The 18,735-nt window shown below is 41.3% G+C and overlaps 1 protein-coding gene across 1 annotated transcript in view; it reads left to right on the top strand.

The window, feature by feature from the left end:
- Window positions 1-18,735, top strand: part of gps1 (G protein pathway suppressor 1) — a 63,726-nt gene that overhangs the window by 31,109 nt on the left and 13,882 nt on the right. Inside the window, exons 9-12 of the mRNA XM_061973830.1 lie at window positions 9,656-9,750; window positions 12,904-13,009; window positions 13,110-13,190; window positions 18,542-18,679. Of these exons, the coding sequence (XP_061829814.1) occupies window positions 9,656-9,750; window positions 12,904-13,009; window positions 13,110-13,190; window positions 18,542-18,679 (420 nt within the window). The remainder of the gene's footprint in view (window positions 1-9,655; window positions 9,751-12,903; window positions 13,010-13,109; window positions 13,191-18,541; window positions 18,680-18,735) is intronic.

Genomic DNA, 18,735 nt, shown 5'->3' with positions numbered 1-18,735 from the left:
CAAGAAAATGCCCTTCACAACAGTTGACCAGATCAAGAAAACTCTCCAGGAGGTACAGTGTATCTGTGTCCATGTCAAGAATTAAGAGAAGACTTCACCAGAGGAAATACAGAGGTTTCATCACAAGGTGTAAACCATTGGTGAGCCTCAAAAACAGGAAGGCCAGATTAGAGTTTGCCAAGAAACATGTAAAAGAGCCTGTGCAGTTCTGGAACAACATCTTATGGACAGATGAGACAAAGATCAACTTGTAGCAGAATGATGGAAAGAGAAGAGTATGGAGAAGGGAACTGGATTTCTTATATTTATTGATGATGTGACAGCTGACAAAAGCAGCAGAATGAATTCTGAAGTGTTTCGGGCTATATTATCTGCTCATATTCAGCCAAATGCTTAAAAATTCATTGGACGGTGCTTCACAGTGCAGATGGACAATGACCCCAAGCATACTGCGTAAGCAACCAAATAGTTTTTTTAAGGCAAAGAAGTGGAATGTCACCTGACCTGAATCCCATTGAGCATGAATTTCACTTGCTGAAGGGAAAATGCCCAAAGAACAAGCAGGAAGTGAAGACAGCTGCAACAGAGGCCAAACAGAGACCAAACCCAGCGTCTGGCGATGGCTACGGGTTCCACACTTCAGGCTGTCATTGACTGCAAAGGATTTGCAACAAAGTATTAAAAAGTGACAATTTGATTTATGATTATGTTAGTTTTTCCAATTACTTTTGGTCCCTTAAAAAGCCTGATTTCACCTTATTTTGATATAAATACCCTCAAATTAAAGCTCAAAGTCTGCACTTAAAGCACATCTTGATTGTTTCATTTCAAATCCATTGTGGTGTTGTACAGAGCTGGAATACTGAAAATTGTGTCAATGTCCAAATATTTATGGACCTAACTGTACTTAATTGGCGTCGGCAACTCATTCTCCTTCAGTATGATGCAGATAAGCAGTGCTATGCTTGAATTGCTTTGCCAAGTCGGCTCCACACAGTCATGTTTTTGATGATTACCGTATTTTCCGCACTATAAGCCGCCCCGGGTTATTAGCCGCACCTTCAATGAATGGCATATTTCAAAACTTTGTTCACCTATAAGCCGCCCCGGGTTATAAGCCGCGCCTACGCTGCGCTAAAGGGAATGTAAAAATAGGTCAGTCAAACTTTAATAATATATTACAAACCAGCGTTCTAACAACTCTGTTCACCCCCAAAATGTAATGTGCAAATGTGCAATCACAAAAATAGTAACACTCAAATTAGTGCAGAGCAATAGCAACATCAATAACTCAACGTTGCTCGAACGTTAATGTCACACAACACACAAAATAAACATTTAAAGCTCACTTTCTGAAATTATTCCTCATCCATAAATCCCTCAAATTCTTCTTCAGTGTCTGAATTAAAAAGTTGGGCGAATACGGCATCCAAAATGGCCGGCTCCGTCTCGTCGAAGTCATCAGAGTCAATGTCGCTGTTGTTGTCCAGCAGTTCCGTGAATCCTGCCTTCCGGAAAGCTCGGACCACAGTTGTGACCGATATATGCGCCAGGCATTTACAATCCACTGGCAGATGTTGGCGTATGTCGTCCGGCGCTGTCTCCCTGTCTTAGTGGCGCAGGTCATCTTGTTGCTTCCTCTACCTACGCACCATTGATTCATTTATGTTTAATTCTCTCGTTGCTGCTCTATTTCCGTGTTCTACTGCGTGACTTATTGCCTTGAGTTTGAATTCTGCGTTGTACGCGTGTCTCTTAATAGGAGCCATTTTGTGGTCTTTACAGATGTAAACACACAAATGAAATGAAACGTAATATCCGCGCGCTTCTTCTTCTACGGGGGCGGGTGCTTACCTTGGTGGTTGCTTACAGTATACTGTAAGCAACCACCAAGGTAAGCACCCGCCCCCGTAGAAGAAGAAGCGCTTCTTCTTCTATAGAAGAAGAAGCGCTTCCTCTTCTATGGGGGCGGGTGCTTACCTTGGCGGTTGCTTACCGTAGAAGAAGAAGCGCTTCCTCTTCTACGGGGAAAAAAGATGGCGGCTGTTTACCGTAGTTGCGAGACCTAAACTTTATGAAAATGAATCTTAATATTAATCCATATATAAAGCGCACCGGGTTATAAGCTGCACTGTCAGCTTTTGAGAAAATGTGTGGTTTTTAGGTGCGGCTAATAGTGCGGAAAATACGGTACTTTCTTTATTGCAATTAACATTGTCCGTTGCTTCTTCTCAGTACTGTCCTTCACACTCACTTTCGTCATTCCTATGGCTGGAAAAACAAAGTTTCATCGATCTAAAGCACTGGTGTCAAACTCTAGCCCCATTGTTTTATGTGGCCCGCAAAATATTGAGCGTCAAAAAAGTATTATTGCTCAATATATTGTTTCTTTTGTGCAATCATGAGGCGGTAATACTGTTTCATATATATTCACTATTACAAACAGCCCTCTTAGGGCAGCCATAACTGCCATGTGGCCCTCAATGAAAACAAGTTTGACACCCATGAGCTAAAACTATAAGCTAAGACCGGCAAGTATTGTTGTCCCGATACCAACATTTTGGTATCGGCACCGGCACCAATATGTATTCCGATACTATTCAAAAGAAAGGACACCACAAAAAACATTCATTGTTTTTTTGTTTTTTTTTTAACAGAAAATCTAATGATACATTAAACAAACGTTTCTTATTGCACTCAAAGAACAATTTTAGAAAATGAAAAAAATAATTGAAAGGCTTTAAACATACTGGGCTTTTCTTATTGCACTCAAAGAACAATTTACAAATCTACATATTACATATAGCCTGACATTATCCAGGATTAGGTTAAAATAGAATAGAACAGGCATGTGATTTTTCCGTCTAAAGTCGGAATTCCGTCTTTTTTAATCTCGGGGGAAAAAAAAAAATTACTCCCGTTTTTCCGTTTTTTTTCCGACCTTAAATCAAGATTCGAGACGTAGTTTATATTACGCCGTAGTTGATTGGTCGATATGTTCCTTGTGACCAATCAGGACATCTGTTATGAATGATGACGTTAAGAACGTCATCATTCATAATGGTTATTACCGCCATTTTCCATATGTAAACGATGTCGGTTCTCGAGAGAAAGGACGCTTTACGAGTAAAATAAATTGATAAACATGTCAAAAATAAGTTTCGATGGGACTGGATGGAAAGGGAAATCACTGATACTGTTGGGAAGAAGGAAGTTACGACTTTGTTCGGTGATTTTATTCGGAAAATCGATCGTCCCGGAAAGGTTTTGTGCACGTGGTGTCATGATAATATTGACTATGGATCACGAAGTTTCAAGGCTTTGGAAGTACATGCGAAACGCCAAAAACATATGAAACAACTTAAAGCAAGGTATGTTCTATTAATGATGTTTTCATGTCTTTAAACACTAAAATATTTTTTTCAAATGGTGCTGTCTTTGTTCATTTTAGCATGTTAAATTGGTGAAAAACCAGGAGCTTCGGGGGGCGTCGCCCCCCTTGTCCCCCCACCAGGGCACCGCCCTGGACCTGGCTGGGGGCCTTCGTCCCTCAGACCCCCGGAAATTTTTTCAGTCTTTTTCATTGTGGTCAAATCACATGCCTGATAGAAAGCTTTATTGGCATTGTATTACATTATTCCTGAATTAAGACAAATACAATAATTAGGAAGTACTAAAAACAATACTATGGCTAAAACTACACAGATAAGACATAGAGCAGGTAAAACACACGTTCTTAAGGATATAACACAAATTGTAGGATTTTTTTTTAACGAAATTCATTCAATTCACTTGCATTAGTTCACGCTATGTGGGCGGTTAAACTCCTTGTGCATGTGTGGATGCTTGTCCTTTAAATATTTACCTAAGTTTGAAGTATTGCCACCTTTTGCGAGGCATGTTTTAAACCACCGCGAGTGGCGCTTCCGTCTTCATAACTTCACCTTTATCGTTAGTTTTAAAGCCCAAATACTTCCATATGGCGCGTCTCTTTATTAACCAATATAATTGCCGTTTCTGCCGTTCTTCCTCTTCTGTCTCCAATGCTGTTTCCGCTTGTATGTGCTACATGTAAGTGTTGACTCACTCAATATGCGCCTTGGCTCATATTACCAGCAATGTCTCTGCTGCGCGCCAACATGCGCATGAAATAAAAGGTACCTGTATATTTCAAAGGCAGTATAGTACCTTTTTTATATCATTAGTACTGGTATACCATACCAGTGTTTTTCAACCACTGGTTGAACCACTAGTGTGCCGTGAGATACAGTCTGGTGTGCCGTGGGAGATTACCTAATTTCCATCCATCCATCCATCTTCTTCCGCTTATCCGAGGTCGGGTCGCGGGGCAGCAGCCTAAGCAGGGAAGCCCAGACTTCCCTCTCCCCAGCCACTTCGTCCAGCTCTTCCTGTGGGACCCCGAGGCATTCCCAGGCCAGCCGGGAGACATAGTCTTCCCAACGTGTCCTGGGTCTTCCCCGCGGCCTCCTACCGGTCGGACGTGCCCTAAACACCTCCCTAGGGAGGCGTTCGGGTGGCATCCTGACCAGATGCCCGAACCACCTCATCTGGCTCCTCTCGATGTGGAGGAGCAGCGGCTTTACTTTGAGCTCCCCCCGGATGGCAGAGCTTCTCACCCTATCTCTAAGGGAGAGCCCCGCCACCCGGCGGAGGAAACTCATTTCGGCCGCTTATACCCGTGATCTTGTCCTTTCGGTCATGACCCAAAGCTCATGACCATAGGTGAGGATGGGAACGTAGATCGACCGGTAAATTGAGAGCTTTGCCTTCCGGCTCAGCTCCTTCTTCACCACAACGGATCGATACAGCGTCCGCATTACTGAAGACGCCGCACCGATCCGCCTGTCGATCTCACGATCCACTCTTCCCTCACTCGTGAACAAGACTCTGAGGTACTTGAACTCCTCCACTTGGGGCAAGATCTCCTCCCCAACCCGGAGATGGCACTCCACCCTTTTCCGGGCGAGAACCATGGACTCGGACTTGGAGGTGCTGATTCTCATCCCAGTCGCTTCACACTCGGCTGCGAACCGATCCAGTGAGAGCTGAAGATCCTGGCCAGATCATCTGCAAAAAGCAGAGACCTAATCCTGCAGCCACCAAACCAGATCCCCTCAACGCCTTGGCTGCGCCTAGAAATTCTGTCCATAAAAGTTATGAACAGAATGGGTGACAAAGGGCAGCCTTGGCGGAGTCCAACCCTCACTGGAAACGTGTCCGATTTACTGCCGGCAATGCGGACCAAGCTCTGGCACTGATCATACAGGGAGCGGACTGCCACAATCAGACAGTCCGATACCCCATACTCTCTGAGCACTCCCCACACGACTTCCCGAGGGACACGGTCGAATGCCTTCTCCAAGTCCACAAAACACATGTAGACTGGTTGGGCAAACTCCCATGCACCCTCAAGGACCCTGCCGAGAGTATAGAGGTGGTCCACAGTTCCACGACCAGGACGAAAACCACACTGTTCCTCCTGAATCCGAGGTTCGACTATCCGGAGTAGCCTCCTCTCCAGTACACCTGAATAGACCTTACCGGGAAGGCTGAGGAGTGTGATCCCACGATAGTTAGAGCACATCCTCCGGTTCCCCTTCTTAAAGAGAGGAACCACCACCCCGGTCTGCCAATCCAGAGGTACCGCCCCCGATGTCCACGATGTTACCTAATTTCATCTACCGTATTTTTTGGAGTATAAGTCGCACCGGAGTATAAGTCGCACCTGCCAAAAATGCATAATAAAGAAGGAAAAAAACATATATAAGTCGCACTGGAGCCCGGCCAAACTATGAAAAAAACTGCGACTTATAGTTCGAAAAATACGGTATTTGGGTTAAAAATATTTTTTGCAAACCAGTAATTATAGTCTGCAAATTATGTGTTGTTGTTGAGTGTCGGTGCTGTCTAGAGCTCGACAGAGTAACCGTGTAATACTCTTCCATATCAGTAGGTGGCAGCCAGTAGCTAATTGCTTTGTAGATGTCGGAAGCAGCGGGAGGTAGTGTGCAGGTAAAAAGGTATCTAATGCTTAAACAAAAAATAAACAAAAGGTGAGTGCCCCTAAGAAAAGGCATTGAAGCTTAGGGAAGGCTATGCAGAATGAAAGTAAAACTGAACTGGCTACAAAGTAAACAAAAACAGAATGCTGGACGACAGCAAAGACTTACTGCGGCGCAAAGACGGCGTCCACAATGTACATCCGAACATGACATGACAGTCAATAATGTCTCCACAAAGAAGGATAAAAACAACTGAAATATTCTTGAATGCTAGATGCGAGAATATCGCTCAAAGGAAGACATGAAACTGCTACAGGAAAATACCAAAAAAAGAGAAAAAGCCACCAAAATAGGAGCGCAAGACAAGAACCAAAACACTACACACAGGAAAACAGCAAAAAATGGCGTGATGTGACAGGTGGTGACAGTACAATGACTTTTTACTGTCAACTGAGTTTTGTTTTTTTAATGATTTCTGCTGGTGGTGTGCCTCCGGATTTTTTCAACGCAAAAAATGTGCCTTGGCTCAAATAGGTTAAAAAACACCAGTACCATACAACACTACTAGCGAGTCAGACACTGGATGTTTTGGTCAGATCATTCAGGGTTATAACTGTATCATTCGCTACGCCAACTAATGGGGGAGAGGCTCGTTACCCGAAATTTTGGTTACAACCTCGAGCATAAAAATTACCTGAGAGAGAGCTCGTATTTCGAAAACCCCAATTCCAAGATACCACTGTATTCATCATTGTATTCACCCGAATGGGAAGAGCCTCCATGCTGTTCCATTTGGTTCTTATTCCATTTTTGGTTTTGGTGGGTTTTAGGGACCACCGGCCAACAATATTGCTCTCTGTAAAAATGAGCTATGCTTTGTCATTTGCGAGACAGTATATTACGACTTGATTGATATGCAGAATGAATTGATTTAATTTTATGCTTGAACTACCAAATAATAAAAAAACAAAAACATGAGCTATATCATTTTTAAAGGGTAATTAAATTACGTGTTACATTTCATAGTACATGTGACATTTCATAGTGTTATTATACTTTACCTTTTTGAAGTTTGTGTTTTGTGCATTAAAAGATGGTTAAGGTTGAACAAAATTTGAACATTTCAAAAAGACTTTGAGAATGAGTGTCCAAAGTCCAGCCTGGTTCTCATTTAAAAGTTTTTAAATTGCTTTGAAGAAAAAGTTAAATGTTATCACATAAGCAACAAAGCTCAGTTTTTTTAAAGGGGAACATTATCACCAGACCTATGTAAGCGTCAATATATACCTTGATGTTGCAGAAAAAAGATCATATATTTTTTTAACCGATTTCCGAACTCTAAATGGGTGAATTGTGGCGAATTACCATATTTTCCGCACTATAAGCCGCACCTAAAAACCACAAATTTTCACAAAAGCTGACAGTGCGGCTTATAACCCGGTGCGCCTTATATATGGATTAATATAAATATTTATTTTCATAAAGTTTCGGTCTCGCAACTACGGTAAACAGCCGCCATCTTTTTTCCCCGTAGAAGAGGAAGCGCTTCTTCTTCTATGGTAAGCAACTGCCAAGGTAAGCACCCGTCCCCGTAGAAGAGGAAGCGCTTCTTCTTCTACGGTAAGCAACCACCCGCCCCCGTAGAAGAAGAAGCGCGCGGGTATTACGTTTCATTTCCTTTGTGTGTTTACATCTGTAAAGACCACAAAATGGCTCCTACTAAGCTACACGCGTATAACGCAGAATTTAAACTTAAGGCAATAAGTCATGCCGAAGAACACGGAAATGGAACAATGGATGACCGAAGGCGAACACACCTTCACTAAGACAGGGAGACAGCGCCGGACGACATACGCCAACATCTGCCAGTGGATCGTAAATGCCTGAGCGGATATTTCGGTCACAACTGTGGTCCGAGCTTTCCGGAAGGCAGGATTCACAGAACTGCTGGACAACAACAGCGACACTGACTCCGATGACTTCGACGAGACGGAACCGGCCATTTTGGATCCCGTATTCGCCCAACTTTTTAATTCGGACACCGAAGGAGAAGAATTCGAGGGATTTATGAATGAAGAATAACTTCAGAAAGTGAGCGTTATGTTTATTTTGTGTGTTGTGACATTAACGTTCGAGCAACATTAAGTTATTGATGTTGCTATTGCACTATTTTGAATTTTACTATGTTTGTGATTGCACATTTGCACATTACCGTACATTTTGGGAGTGAACAGAGTTGTTAGAACGCTGGTTTTTAATATATTATTAAAGTTTGACTGACCTATCTGACTGTTTTTTTGACATTCCCTTTAGCGCAGTTAGATGCGGCTTATAACCCAGGGCGGCTTATGGTGCGGAAAATACGGTAAACGCCTTTCTGATATTCGCTCTCGGAGCGATGACGTCACAACGTGGCGTCACATCGGGAAGCAATCCGCCATTTTCTCAAACACCGAGTCAAATCAGCTCTGTTATTTTCCGTTTTTTCGACTGTTTTCCGTACCTTGGAGACATCATGCCTCGTCGGTGTGTGGTCGGAGGGTGTAACAACACGAACAGGGACGGATTCAAGTTGCACCAGTGGCCCAAAGATGCGAAAGTGGCAAGAAATTGGACGTTTGTTTCACACACTTTACCGACAAAAGCTATGCTACGACAGAGATGGCAAGAATGTGTGGATATCCTGCGACACTCAAAGCAGATGCATTTCCAACGATAAAGTCAAAGAAATCTCCCGCCAGACCCCCATTGAATCTGCCGGAGTGTGTGAGCAATTCAGGGACAAAGGACCCCGGTAGCACGGCAAGCAATGGCGGCAGTTTGTTCCCGCAGACGAGCGAGCTAAACCCCCTTTCGACCCTAGCTTCCCTGGCCTGCTGACATCAACTCCAAAACTGGACAGATCAGCTTTCAGGAAAAGAGCGCGGATGAGGGTATGTCTACAGAATATATTAATTGAGTCTGCACTCTCAAAGTGCATGTTGTTGCCAAATGTATTTCATATGCTGTAAACCTAGTTCATCGTTGTTGGTTTCCTTTAATGCCAAACAAACACATACCAATCGTTGGTTAGAAGGCGATCGCCGAATTCGTCCTCGCTTTCTCCCGTGTCGCTGGCTGTCGTGTCGTTTTCGTCGGTTTCGCTTGCATACGGTTCAAACCGATATGGCTCAATAGCTTCAGTTTCTTCTTCAATTTTGTTTTCGCTACCTGCCTCCACACTACAACCATCCGTTTCAATACATTCGTAATCTGTTGAATCGCTTAAGCCGCTGAAATCCGAGTCTGAATCCGAGCTAATGTAGCTATAGCTTGCTGTTCTTTCCGCCATGTTTGTTTGTATTGGCTTCACTATGTGACGTCACAGGAAAATGGACGGGTGTTTATAACGATGGTTAAAATCAGGCACTTTGAAGCTTTTTTTAGGGATATTGCGTGATGGGTAAAATTTTGAAAAAAACTTCGAAAAATATAATAAGCCACTGGGAACTGATTTTTAATGGTTTTAACAATTCTGAAATTGTGATAATGTTCCCCTTTAAATCTCCCTTAACGAACATGGAATTAATGCTGATTGATTTTAAATGCTACGTTGACTACTGTATAATAAATATGTGACTGTTTCCTTTCAGCTTTTGTCACCCAGTAATGTAGCAGTTTATGGAGGTTTATGTGCGTTGGCCACATTTGACAGGCAAGAGCTCCAACGTAATGTCATCTCCAGCAGGTATTTATTATTTATTGTCAAATGAGAAATGTTTTTCATTAGCTCAATCTCACTTTTCAAATTAATTAATCAATCACCATTTTTAACTGTTTGCAATATGCCCATTTTTCACTATGTTGTACTGACAACGATACATGACAGGACACAAGTCAATATATTTAACATACTATATGTCAATTAACAGCTTCAAATTAGATGAAAATTCAGATTAAATTAGAACATGCACACCGTAATATAATTAAGTTTTGGACTTATTGTATTTTTTTCTGCTGTGTATTATTTCCTGTTTGACTCCTATTTAATATTTTCTATTTACTGTTTTGGACCGTTGGCAACAGCTTTGCTAAGCATTGTTGGTGAAGAATTAGTTGAAATTAGTATTCACCACTATTTATTTAAATTACGAATGCTGCGATGAGAGTTTTAGGATGGCATTTCTAATTGTTAACTGTAATTTATATGTTGTGAGTAGGGATGTAATAATAATAAAATGTGATGCCCTGGTTATCGTAAATTTGATCCCCCGGTTATGGTGACCAAAATTATCTCGGTTTTTATTGCAGTATTGTTGATTGTTGGTGGTTCCTCTCTTTAAGAAGGGGAACCGGAGGGTGTGTTCTAACTATCGTGGGATCACACTCCTCAGCCTTCCCGGTAAGGTCTATTCAGGTGTACTGGAGAGGAGGCTACGCCGGATAGTCGAACCTCGGATTCAGGAGGAACAGTGTGGTTTTCGTCCTGGTCGTGGAACTGTGGACCAGCTCTATACTCTCGGCAGGGTCCTTGAGGGTGCATGGGAGTTTGCCCAACCAGTCTACATGTGTTTTGTGGACTTGGAGAAGGCATTCGACCGTGTCCCTCGGGAAGTCCTGTGGGGAGTGCTCAGAGAGTATGGGGTATCGGACTGTCTGATTGTGGCAGTCCGCTCCCTGTATGATCAGTGCCAGAGCTTGGTCCGCATTGCCGGTAGTAAGTCGGACACGTTTCCAGTGAGGGTTGGACTCCGCCAAGGCTGCCCTTTGTCACCGATTCTGTTCATAACTTTTATGGACAGAATTTCTAGGCGCAGTCAAGGCGTTGAGGGGATCTGGTTTGGTGGCTGCAGGATTAGGTCTCTGCTTTTTGCAGATGATGTGGTCCTGATGGCTTCATCTGGCCAGGATCTTCAGCTCTCACTGGATCGGTTCGCAGCTGAGTGTGAAGCGACTGGGATGAGAATCAGCACCTCCAAGTCCGAGTCCATGGTTCTCGCCCGGAAAAGGGTGGAGTGCCATCTCCGGGTTGGGGAGGAGATCTTGCCCCAAGTGGAGGAGTTCAAGTACCTCGGAGTCTTGTTCACGAGTGAGGGAAGAGTGGATCGTGAGATCGACAGGCGGATTGGTGCGGCGTCTTCAGTAATGCGGACGCTGTATCGGTCCGTTGTGGTGAAGAAGGAGCTGAGCCGGAAGGCAAAGCTCTCAATTTACCGGTCGATCTACGTTCCCATCCTCACCTATGGTCATGAGCTTTGGGTTATGACCGAAAGGACAAGATCACGGGTACAAGCGGCCGAAATGAGTTTCCTCCGCCGGGTAGCGGGTCTCTCCCTTAGAGATAGGGTGAGAAGCTCTGCCATCCGGGAGGAGCTCAAAGTAAAGCCGCTGCTCCTCCACATCGAGAGGAGCCAGATGGGGTGGTTCGGGCATCTGGTCAGGATGCCACCCGAACGCCTCCCTCGGGAGGTGTTTAGGGCACGTCCGACCGGTAGGAGGCCACGGGGAAGACCCAGGACACGTTGGGAAGACTATGTCTCCCGGCTGCCCTGGGAACGCCTCGGGGTCCCCCGGGAGGAGCTGGATGAAGTGGCTGGGGAGAGGGAAGTCTGGGCTTCCCTGCTTAGGCTGCTGCCCCCGCGACCCGACCTCGGATAAGCGGAAGAAGATGGATGGATGGATGGATGGATGGATGGATGTTGATTGTTGTCAAGAAGATATTTTCTTTAAAATGTATAAAATAAATAGACACTATTTTGCATGTGTTGTGTTTCTTACACTTCACTGACAGCGTTTTAGTCTTAGAATGTTATCTGTTTACCGTACTTTTCGGACTATAAGTCGCTCCGGAGTATAAGTCGTACCGGACGAAAATGCATAATAAAGAAGGAAAAAAAGATATATAAGTCGCACTGGAGTATAAGTCGCATTTTTTGGGGAAATGTATTTGATAAAAGCCAACACCAAGAATAGACATTTGAAAGGCAATTTAAAATAAATAAAGAATAGTGAACAACAGGCTGAATAAGTGTACGTTATATGAGGCATAAATAACCAACTGGTATGTTAACGTAACATATTATGGTAAGAGTCATTCAAATAACTATAACATATAGAACATGCTATACGTTTACCAAACAATCTGTCACTCCTAATCGCTAAATCCCATGAAATCTTATACGTCTAGTCTCTTACGTGAATGAGCTAAATAATATTATTTGATATTTTACGCTAATGTGTTAATAATTTCACACATAAGTCGCTCCTGAGTATAAGTCGCACCCCCGTGTTTCAAACTATGAAAAAAAACTGCGACTTATAGTCCGAAAAATACGGTAATGGCTAAGCTTTTTCTGTTTAAAATATTGGTTTGTACTTAAGCACGTTAAGATTTATTTAATTATAAAGTGCGTAACAAATACAATCTTTTATTAAATGTTATTTCTGTCGGGCGTCGTGTCCTACTTTGTCCAGCGGTCCTTGAACGCACTGTGAAAACACCTCGGTCTCTTTTCCTCGGAGTATAGAACGGTCACTCTGTTTTAAGAAAGCACAGCTTGTAAGTTCAATGTGCACAATTGACTCGCTTAGTTAGTAGTTTCATTCCAAGCATGCTTTTCTTTCGTAATAAAGACTCTATTTGACTGTACCTACAAAGATGTAATCACATTCTGACACTTTTCGTACATTAAAGCTGTATATTTGGACTGGGGGTTCATTTTGCTTCTTATTGCCTGTCTGCTATTCTTTCGTCCGCACCATGCTTGTCTTGATGTACAACATGATTGATTAATAAATTAGTTTCTGCTGCTGTTTTTGACAGCCCTACTATATAAACATGCATACAATGTGTAGATAATAATAATAGGATTTTTAATGACTTTTTTTTTTGTGTCCCCAGCTCATTTAAGTTATTTTTAGAATTAGAACCTCAAATTCGCGACATCATCTTCAAGTTCTATGAGTCCAAGTATGCGTCTTGTCTCAAGCTACTGGATGAAATGAAGGTAAGAGCAGGAAACTTAATTCAAAATATTCAAATAAAACAGTCTTTGTGTGCACTACAGTTATCATTTTTGGATTAATACTTATGGTTTGTTCCTTCAGGATAACCTTCTTTTGGATATGTACTTGGCTCCACATGTCCGGACACTGTACAGCCAAATCAGAAACAGAGCCCTCATCCAGGTAACACACAGCAGCACACAATGTTTGATTAATCAAGTTAGAATTACATATAAGTAATGGTGTAACGGTACACAAAAATTCCGGTTCGGTACGTACCTCGGTTTAGAGGTCACGGTTCGGTTCATTTTCGGTACAGTAAGAAAACATCAAAATATACATTTTTTTGGTTCTTTATTTACCAAATTTGTAAACAATGGCATAACATACATATACCGTATTTTCCGCACCATAAGCCGCCCTGGGTTATAAGCCGCGCCTTCAATGAACGGCATATTTCAAAACTTTGTCCACCTATAAGCCGCCCCGTGTTATAAGCCGCATCTAACTGCGCTAAAGGGAATGTCAAAAAAACAGTCAGATAGGTCAGTCAAACTTTAATAATATATTAAAAACCAGCGTGATGTGGGCGCGCATGGAGTCGTATATCAACATGGATGGAGCTGCGTGACAAAAGCCACCCGGCCTCTTCGCGTAAACTTACCTTAACCACTCGCCCATCTTTTCTTCATCCATCCATCCCTTCGAGTTAGCTTTTATGATGACGCCGGCTGGAAAGGTCTCTTTTGGCAAGGTCTTCCTTTTGAATATCACCATGGGTGGAAGTTTCTGGCCATTAGCATGGCAAGCTAGAACCACAGTGAAGGATGACTTCTCATTCCCTGTGGTGCGAATATTCACCGTACGTGCTCCCGTTGTATCCACAGTGCGGTTCACAGGAATATCAAAAGTCAGTGGAACCTCGTCCATGTTGATAATGTTCTCTGGCCGGATCTTTTTTTCAGCTATCTTGTTTTTACAATATGCACGGAAAGTAGCCAGCTTTTCTTGAAAGTCTTTAGGCAGTTGCTGTGAAATAGTAGTCCGTGTGCGGATGGAGAGATTGCGTCTTTTCATGAACCGGAAACCTGTCGCTTAGTAGGAGCCATTTTGTGGTCTTTACAGATGTAAACACACAAAGGAAATGAAACGTAATATCCGCGCGCTTCTTCTTCTTCTACGGGGGCGGGTGGTTGCTTACAGTAGAAGAAGAAGCGCTTCCTGTTCAATGGGGGCGGGTGCTTACCTTGGCGGTTGCTTGCGTAGAAGAAGAAGCACTTCCTCTTCTACGGGGAAAAAAGATGGCGGCTGTTTACCGTAGTTGCGAGACCTAAACTTTATGAAAATGAATCTTAATATTAATCCATATATAAAGCGCACCGGGTTATAAGCCGCACTGTCAGCTTTTGAGTAAATTTGTGGTTTTTAGGTGCGGCTAATAGTGCGGAAAATACGGTACACACAGGGTCCATTGCCAGGGTTAATGTGGTCAACATATATAAAATAAAAACTAAATAAGATAAGGCTCAGAATGGTTTCTTAACAAAACCTTTCTACATATAAAGTGTTTTTTTTTGATTGATTGATTGAGACTTTTATTAGTAGATTGTACATATTCCGTACAATTGACCACTAAATGGTAACACCCAAATACATTTTTCAACTTGTTTAAGTCGGGGTCCACGTTAATCAATATTAAACTGCCTCAAGCTGTTGCTCAGATTAAATAAAATGACAAAACTTTTCTTCTACATATAAAAAGTGCTACATTAAACAGTTTCAAGTCAACTCAGCCTCAGATTAACTTTTCCCCCCCCCCCCCAGCCTTTAACCCTGGTGACTTTCACTCAATCTTCATGTTTTTTGCCAGAAAAATCAGTTCATCCACATTGTCTACAGAAAGAAGAAGTGGGTCAAAATCTAGTTTTTAATGCAATATGGTCTTAAATCTGCTGCTATAAAAACATTAGCCCTGCCTGACTCGCCGAGGAGAGGCTGCTTGAATGCGGTGTTTGCACGATGCTTGTCTTTCTCGTCGTCATTATGTGCAGGTCCAGGAATTTAATTTTGTCTCAATGCTCAACCGCCTCTCCTTAAATGAGGAATGGACCGTGTGCTGTTTACCTGGCCTTCCTGAAGTCTACAATGACCTCAGTGGTTTTGCTAGAGTTCAGGTGGAGGTTGTCGGCTCCACAACATGTTGAGAGATGCTCAATCTTCTCTTTATAGTTTTCGGTTAATCACTGTTTGATATACAGTAACATACCTGCCAACTACTCCGGTTTTCCCGTAATTAGTACGGTTTTCATCAACCTATTCCGGGTTACGGTTGCAGTGATAAAAAATACGGTTTTTCATTAATTAAATTTTTTTTTTTTTTTTAAAGTTTTATTCACGAAATCGCGTAACAACAATCACAATCGACACTGCTTCCCGTAACTTCCTATCGAACCATTCCGAATTCCATGCGTGAGGCTATTTATAGCACCGCTGCCAAGCACGAGGCACCTGTTGCCCATTGTTTCCAAACGAGCGAACGATCATGGAATCAGCCGGAGAAAAATCGCAAACGAGTCTTAAACCGAAAAGAAAACTGCAATCATTCCGTGAAGAATATTCAAAAGCCTATCCGGGAATAATTATCCGTTCCAAAAAGGGTGAAAACTACGCAAATTGCACCTTGTGCAGACAAGATTTTTCGATCGGACACGGAGGAATTGGCGATGTAAAAGACCACGTTGGGACAAAAAAACACAAGTCTAATGCCGTTGCTAAATTTGGATTTTAGCCACAAAAAGGTAATGACACCAGTTATCTATTGGAATTGTTTAGTACTGTTATACTGTTAAAAGTGTTTATACTATTATTGCTTTCAAGTCCAAGTTGAAGAAATCTTGTTAAATGTTGACAGCATAACTACCAAAATACAGAAGTATGTCCTTAATATTTTTGCAGTGCTACTTCTGTTGAAAAGTTAAAATGATTACATTAGAGATGTGATGTGCCACTTTTCAAGTGTCTGATGGCTTAAATTAATTTTCATTAATTTTTCATATTTTGAATTCTTTTGAAAGGCTTACAAAAAAACTACATTTGAATTGTAATTCCATGCTATTGACAGGACTATTAATTTTAATGAAGTTAGTTTACCATGTTTACAGTATGATAATTGTGATAGAAATGTGAATTTTAGGCACAGAATATTTTTTACAATTGAACAAGGCAGTAGATTATACAAGCTTGGACAGAAAGTTAATAATGACACCAATTTGTTTTTAATGGAATTGTTTAGTACTGTTTTACCATTTGTTTACTGTAAAAAGTGTTTATACTGTTTATACTTTCAATTAACAAATTGAAGTCTTGTGAAAGGTTGACAGGATAACTGGCATTAACTGTCAAAATAATTTCAAGCTATTGAAGTTAGCTTACAGAATAAACATGTCAATCAACCCATATGATTTTTGCTGTAATATTTTTGTTTTGAAAAGTCACTGTGACTGATAGAAAAGTGATGGTTTTAGCAACATTTTAACCTGTCTGAATGCAATCAATCATTTTGCGTCGCCCCCCTGAACTCCCCACCAGGACTTTGTCCTGGACCTACCGGGGCCTGCGGCCCCTGGACCCTGGCTACTAGGTTTTTCTTTTTTTTTGGCAGGTATGCAGTAAGTCCATCCTTAAACTGGCAGAGAAGTGGTGTGTGAAGAGGGCTGGGCTGAACACACAGTCCTGGGGTATACCAGTGTGCATGCCTATAGTAGAGAATGTGCTGTGCGCATTTTCACCATTTGCGATTGACTCTGCCTTTTTTATTGAATCATGGTGTCAACTTGCATTTAGGACAGATAAGGACCAACCACATTATAAAACTGAACTGCATATTATTGAAGATGCCTTTGTTATTCCTTTTTATATGTATGCAAGACGTTTGTGTCATGTAACTCAAAACCAAACACATGTAAATGATTAAATAGCTTGTGTATTTTAATGACCGCAGTGCTTAGTTGGAGTATTTATTGACATATGTAAAGCTTTTGACACAATCGATCATTCCTTACTTCTGCTAAAATTGGAAAACTATGGCATAAGAGGTGTTTCACAACAGTGGTTAAGTAGTTATTTAAGTAATAGATCTCAATATGTGGAAATTAGTAAGACTAAATCACAGCTAAGAAGAGTAACTTGTGGGGTTCCACAAGGCTCGGTATTGGGACCTAAGTTATTTATACTCTATTTAAGTTATATTTGTTCAGTATCTAATCAATTGAAATTTATTGTATTTGCAGATGATACAAATGTATATTGTTCAGGAGAAGACTTGAAGGAAGTGTTGAGGATAATAGAGGTTGAGTTGATTCAGCTAAAAAAATGGTTTGATATTAATAAGTTATCATTAAATGATAAGAAAACTACATTTATGGTGTTTCGTGGTGCAAGGACAAATTGTGAAGCAAAATTAAAATTAAATCTAGTGGAAATTGATAGAGTATATGAAACTAAATTCTTGGGAATAATTGATCATAAATTATGTTGGAAACCGCATATTGAATATATAAAGGGAAAAATATCCAAATCCATTGCTCCATCCATCCATCCATTTTCTACCGCTTATTCCCTTCGGGGTTGCGGGGGGCGCTGGAGCCTATCTCAGCTACAATCGGGCGGAAGGCGGGGTACACCCTGGACAAGTCGCCACCTCATCGACTTGTCCAGGGTGTACCCCGCCTTCCGGCCATTGCTATTTTTTATAAAGTAAGACACATGCTGAATAAGAAATGCCTGCATATGTTATATTATTATTTTATTTTTCCATATTTAACATATTGTGTTGGAGTTTGGGGAAATGTTTATAGAACAAACATAGACCCAATAATTAAACTTCAAAAAAGGGGTCATTAGAATAATACACAAAGCGTGCTACTATGAACATACCAATCCATTATTAATCAGTTCTAATGTGTTAAAATGTTCAGATATTATGTTTTTAAAAACAATGGAAATGATGTTTCGAGTGAAGAACAACAGCCTTCCAGCTTGTATTCTTAGCTTATTTACATTAAGAGGAGAAAACTATAATTTACGGGGGATATTGATTTTTGAAATAGGTAAAGTAAGAAGGAATATAAAATACAAATGTATTTCAGTTTTAGGAGTTAAATGGTGGAACAAGCTCAGTGAAGAGCTGAAGACTTGTAGTTCTTTGTTAGGGTTTAAGAAAACCTTGAAAGGTGAAATAGTTGAAAATGATAAAATATAGTAACAATTACTTCCCATTGATTTCTTTTTTAACGTTGATGTTCCAGGCAATCTAATTTTCAGTAAATGTATAGGATAGGCAAATATAAGCTTTGGTTCCAGCCTATTCCTTTTTCGGTCTTTCTTTTCTTTTTGTGTGTAAATGTGTATGATTGTTAAATATGTATAATCTGTACTGTTAAACTGGTCACACAAAATGGTTGATGGTTGATTATATGACCGAAATAAACTTATTTCATTCATTCTTAGTTGTTTTTTGTTTGTTTCTTTTTCAGTATTTCAGCCCCTACGTGTCAGCAGACATGACTAAGATGGCACAGGCCTTCAACACTACAGTGGCGGCTCTGGAAGATGAGCTCACCCAACTAATCCTGGAGGGACTCATCAACGCACGCATTGATTCCCATAGCAAGGTGAAAGCAGTGGTAAAATATGAAAATGTTTTGTTGGAATCCTTAAAATCTGATAT

This window comes from Nerophis lumbriciformis, linkage group LG22 (assembly GCF_033978685.3).
Source record: "Nerophis lumbriciformis linkage group LG22, RoL_Nlum_v2.1, whole genome shotgun sequence".
Lineage (NCBI taxonomy): Eukaryota > Metazoa > Chordata > Actinopteri > Syngnathiformes > Syngnathidae > Nerophis > Nerophis lumbriciformis.
Note: the sequence above shows the minus strand (reverse complement) of the source record. Positions and strands in the feature narration are given on the sequence as shown.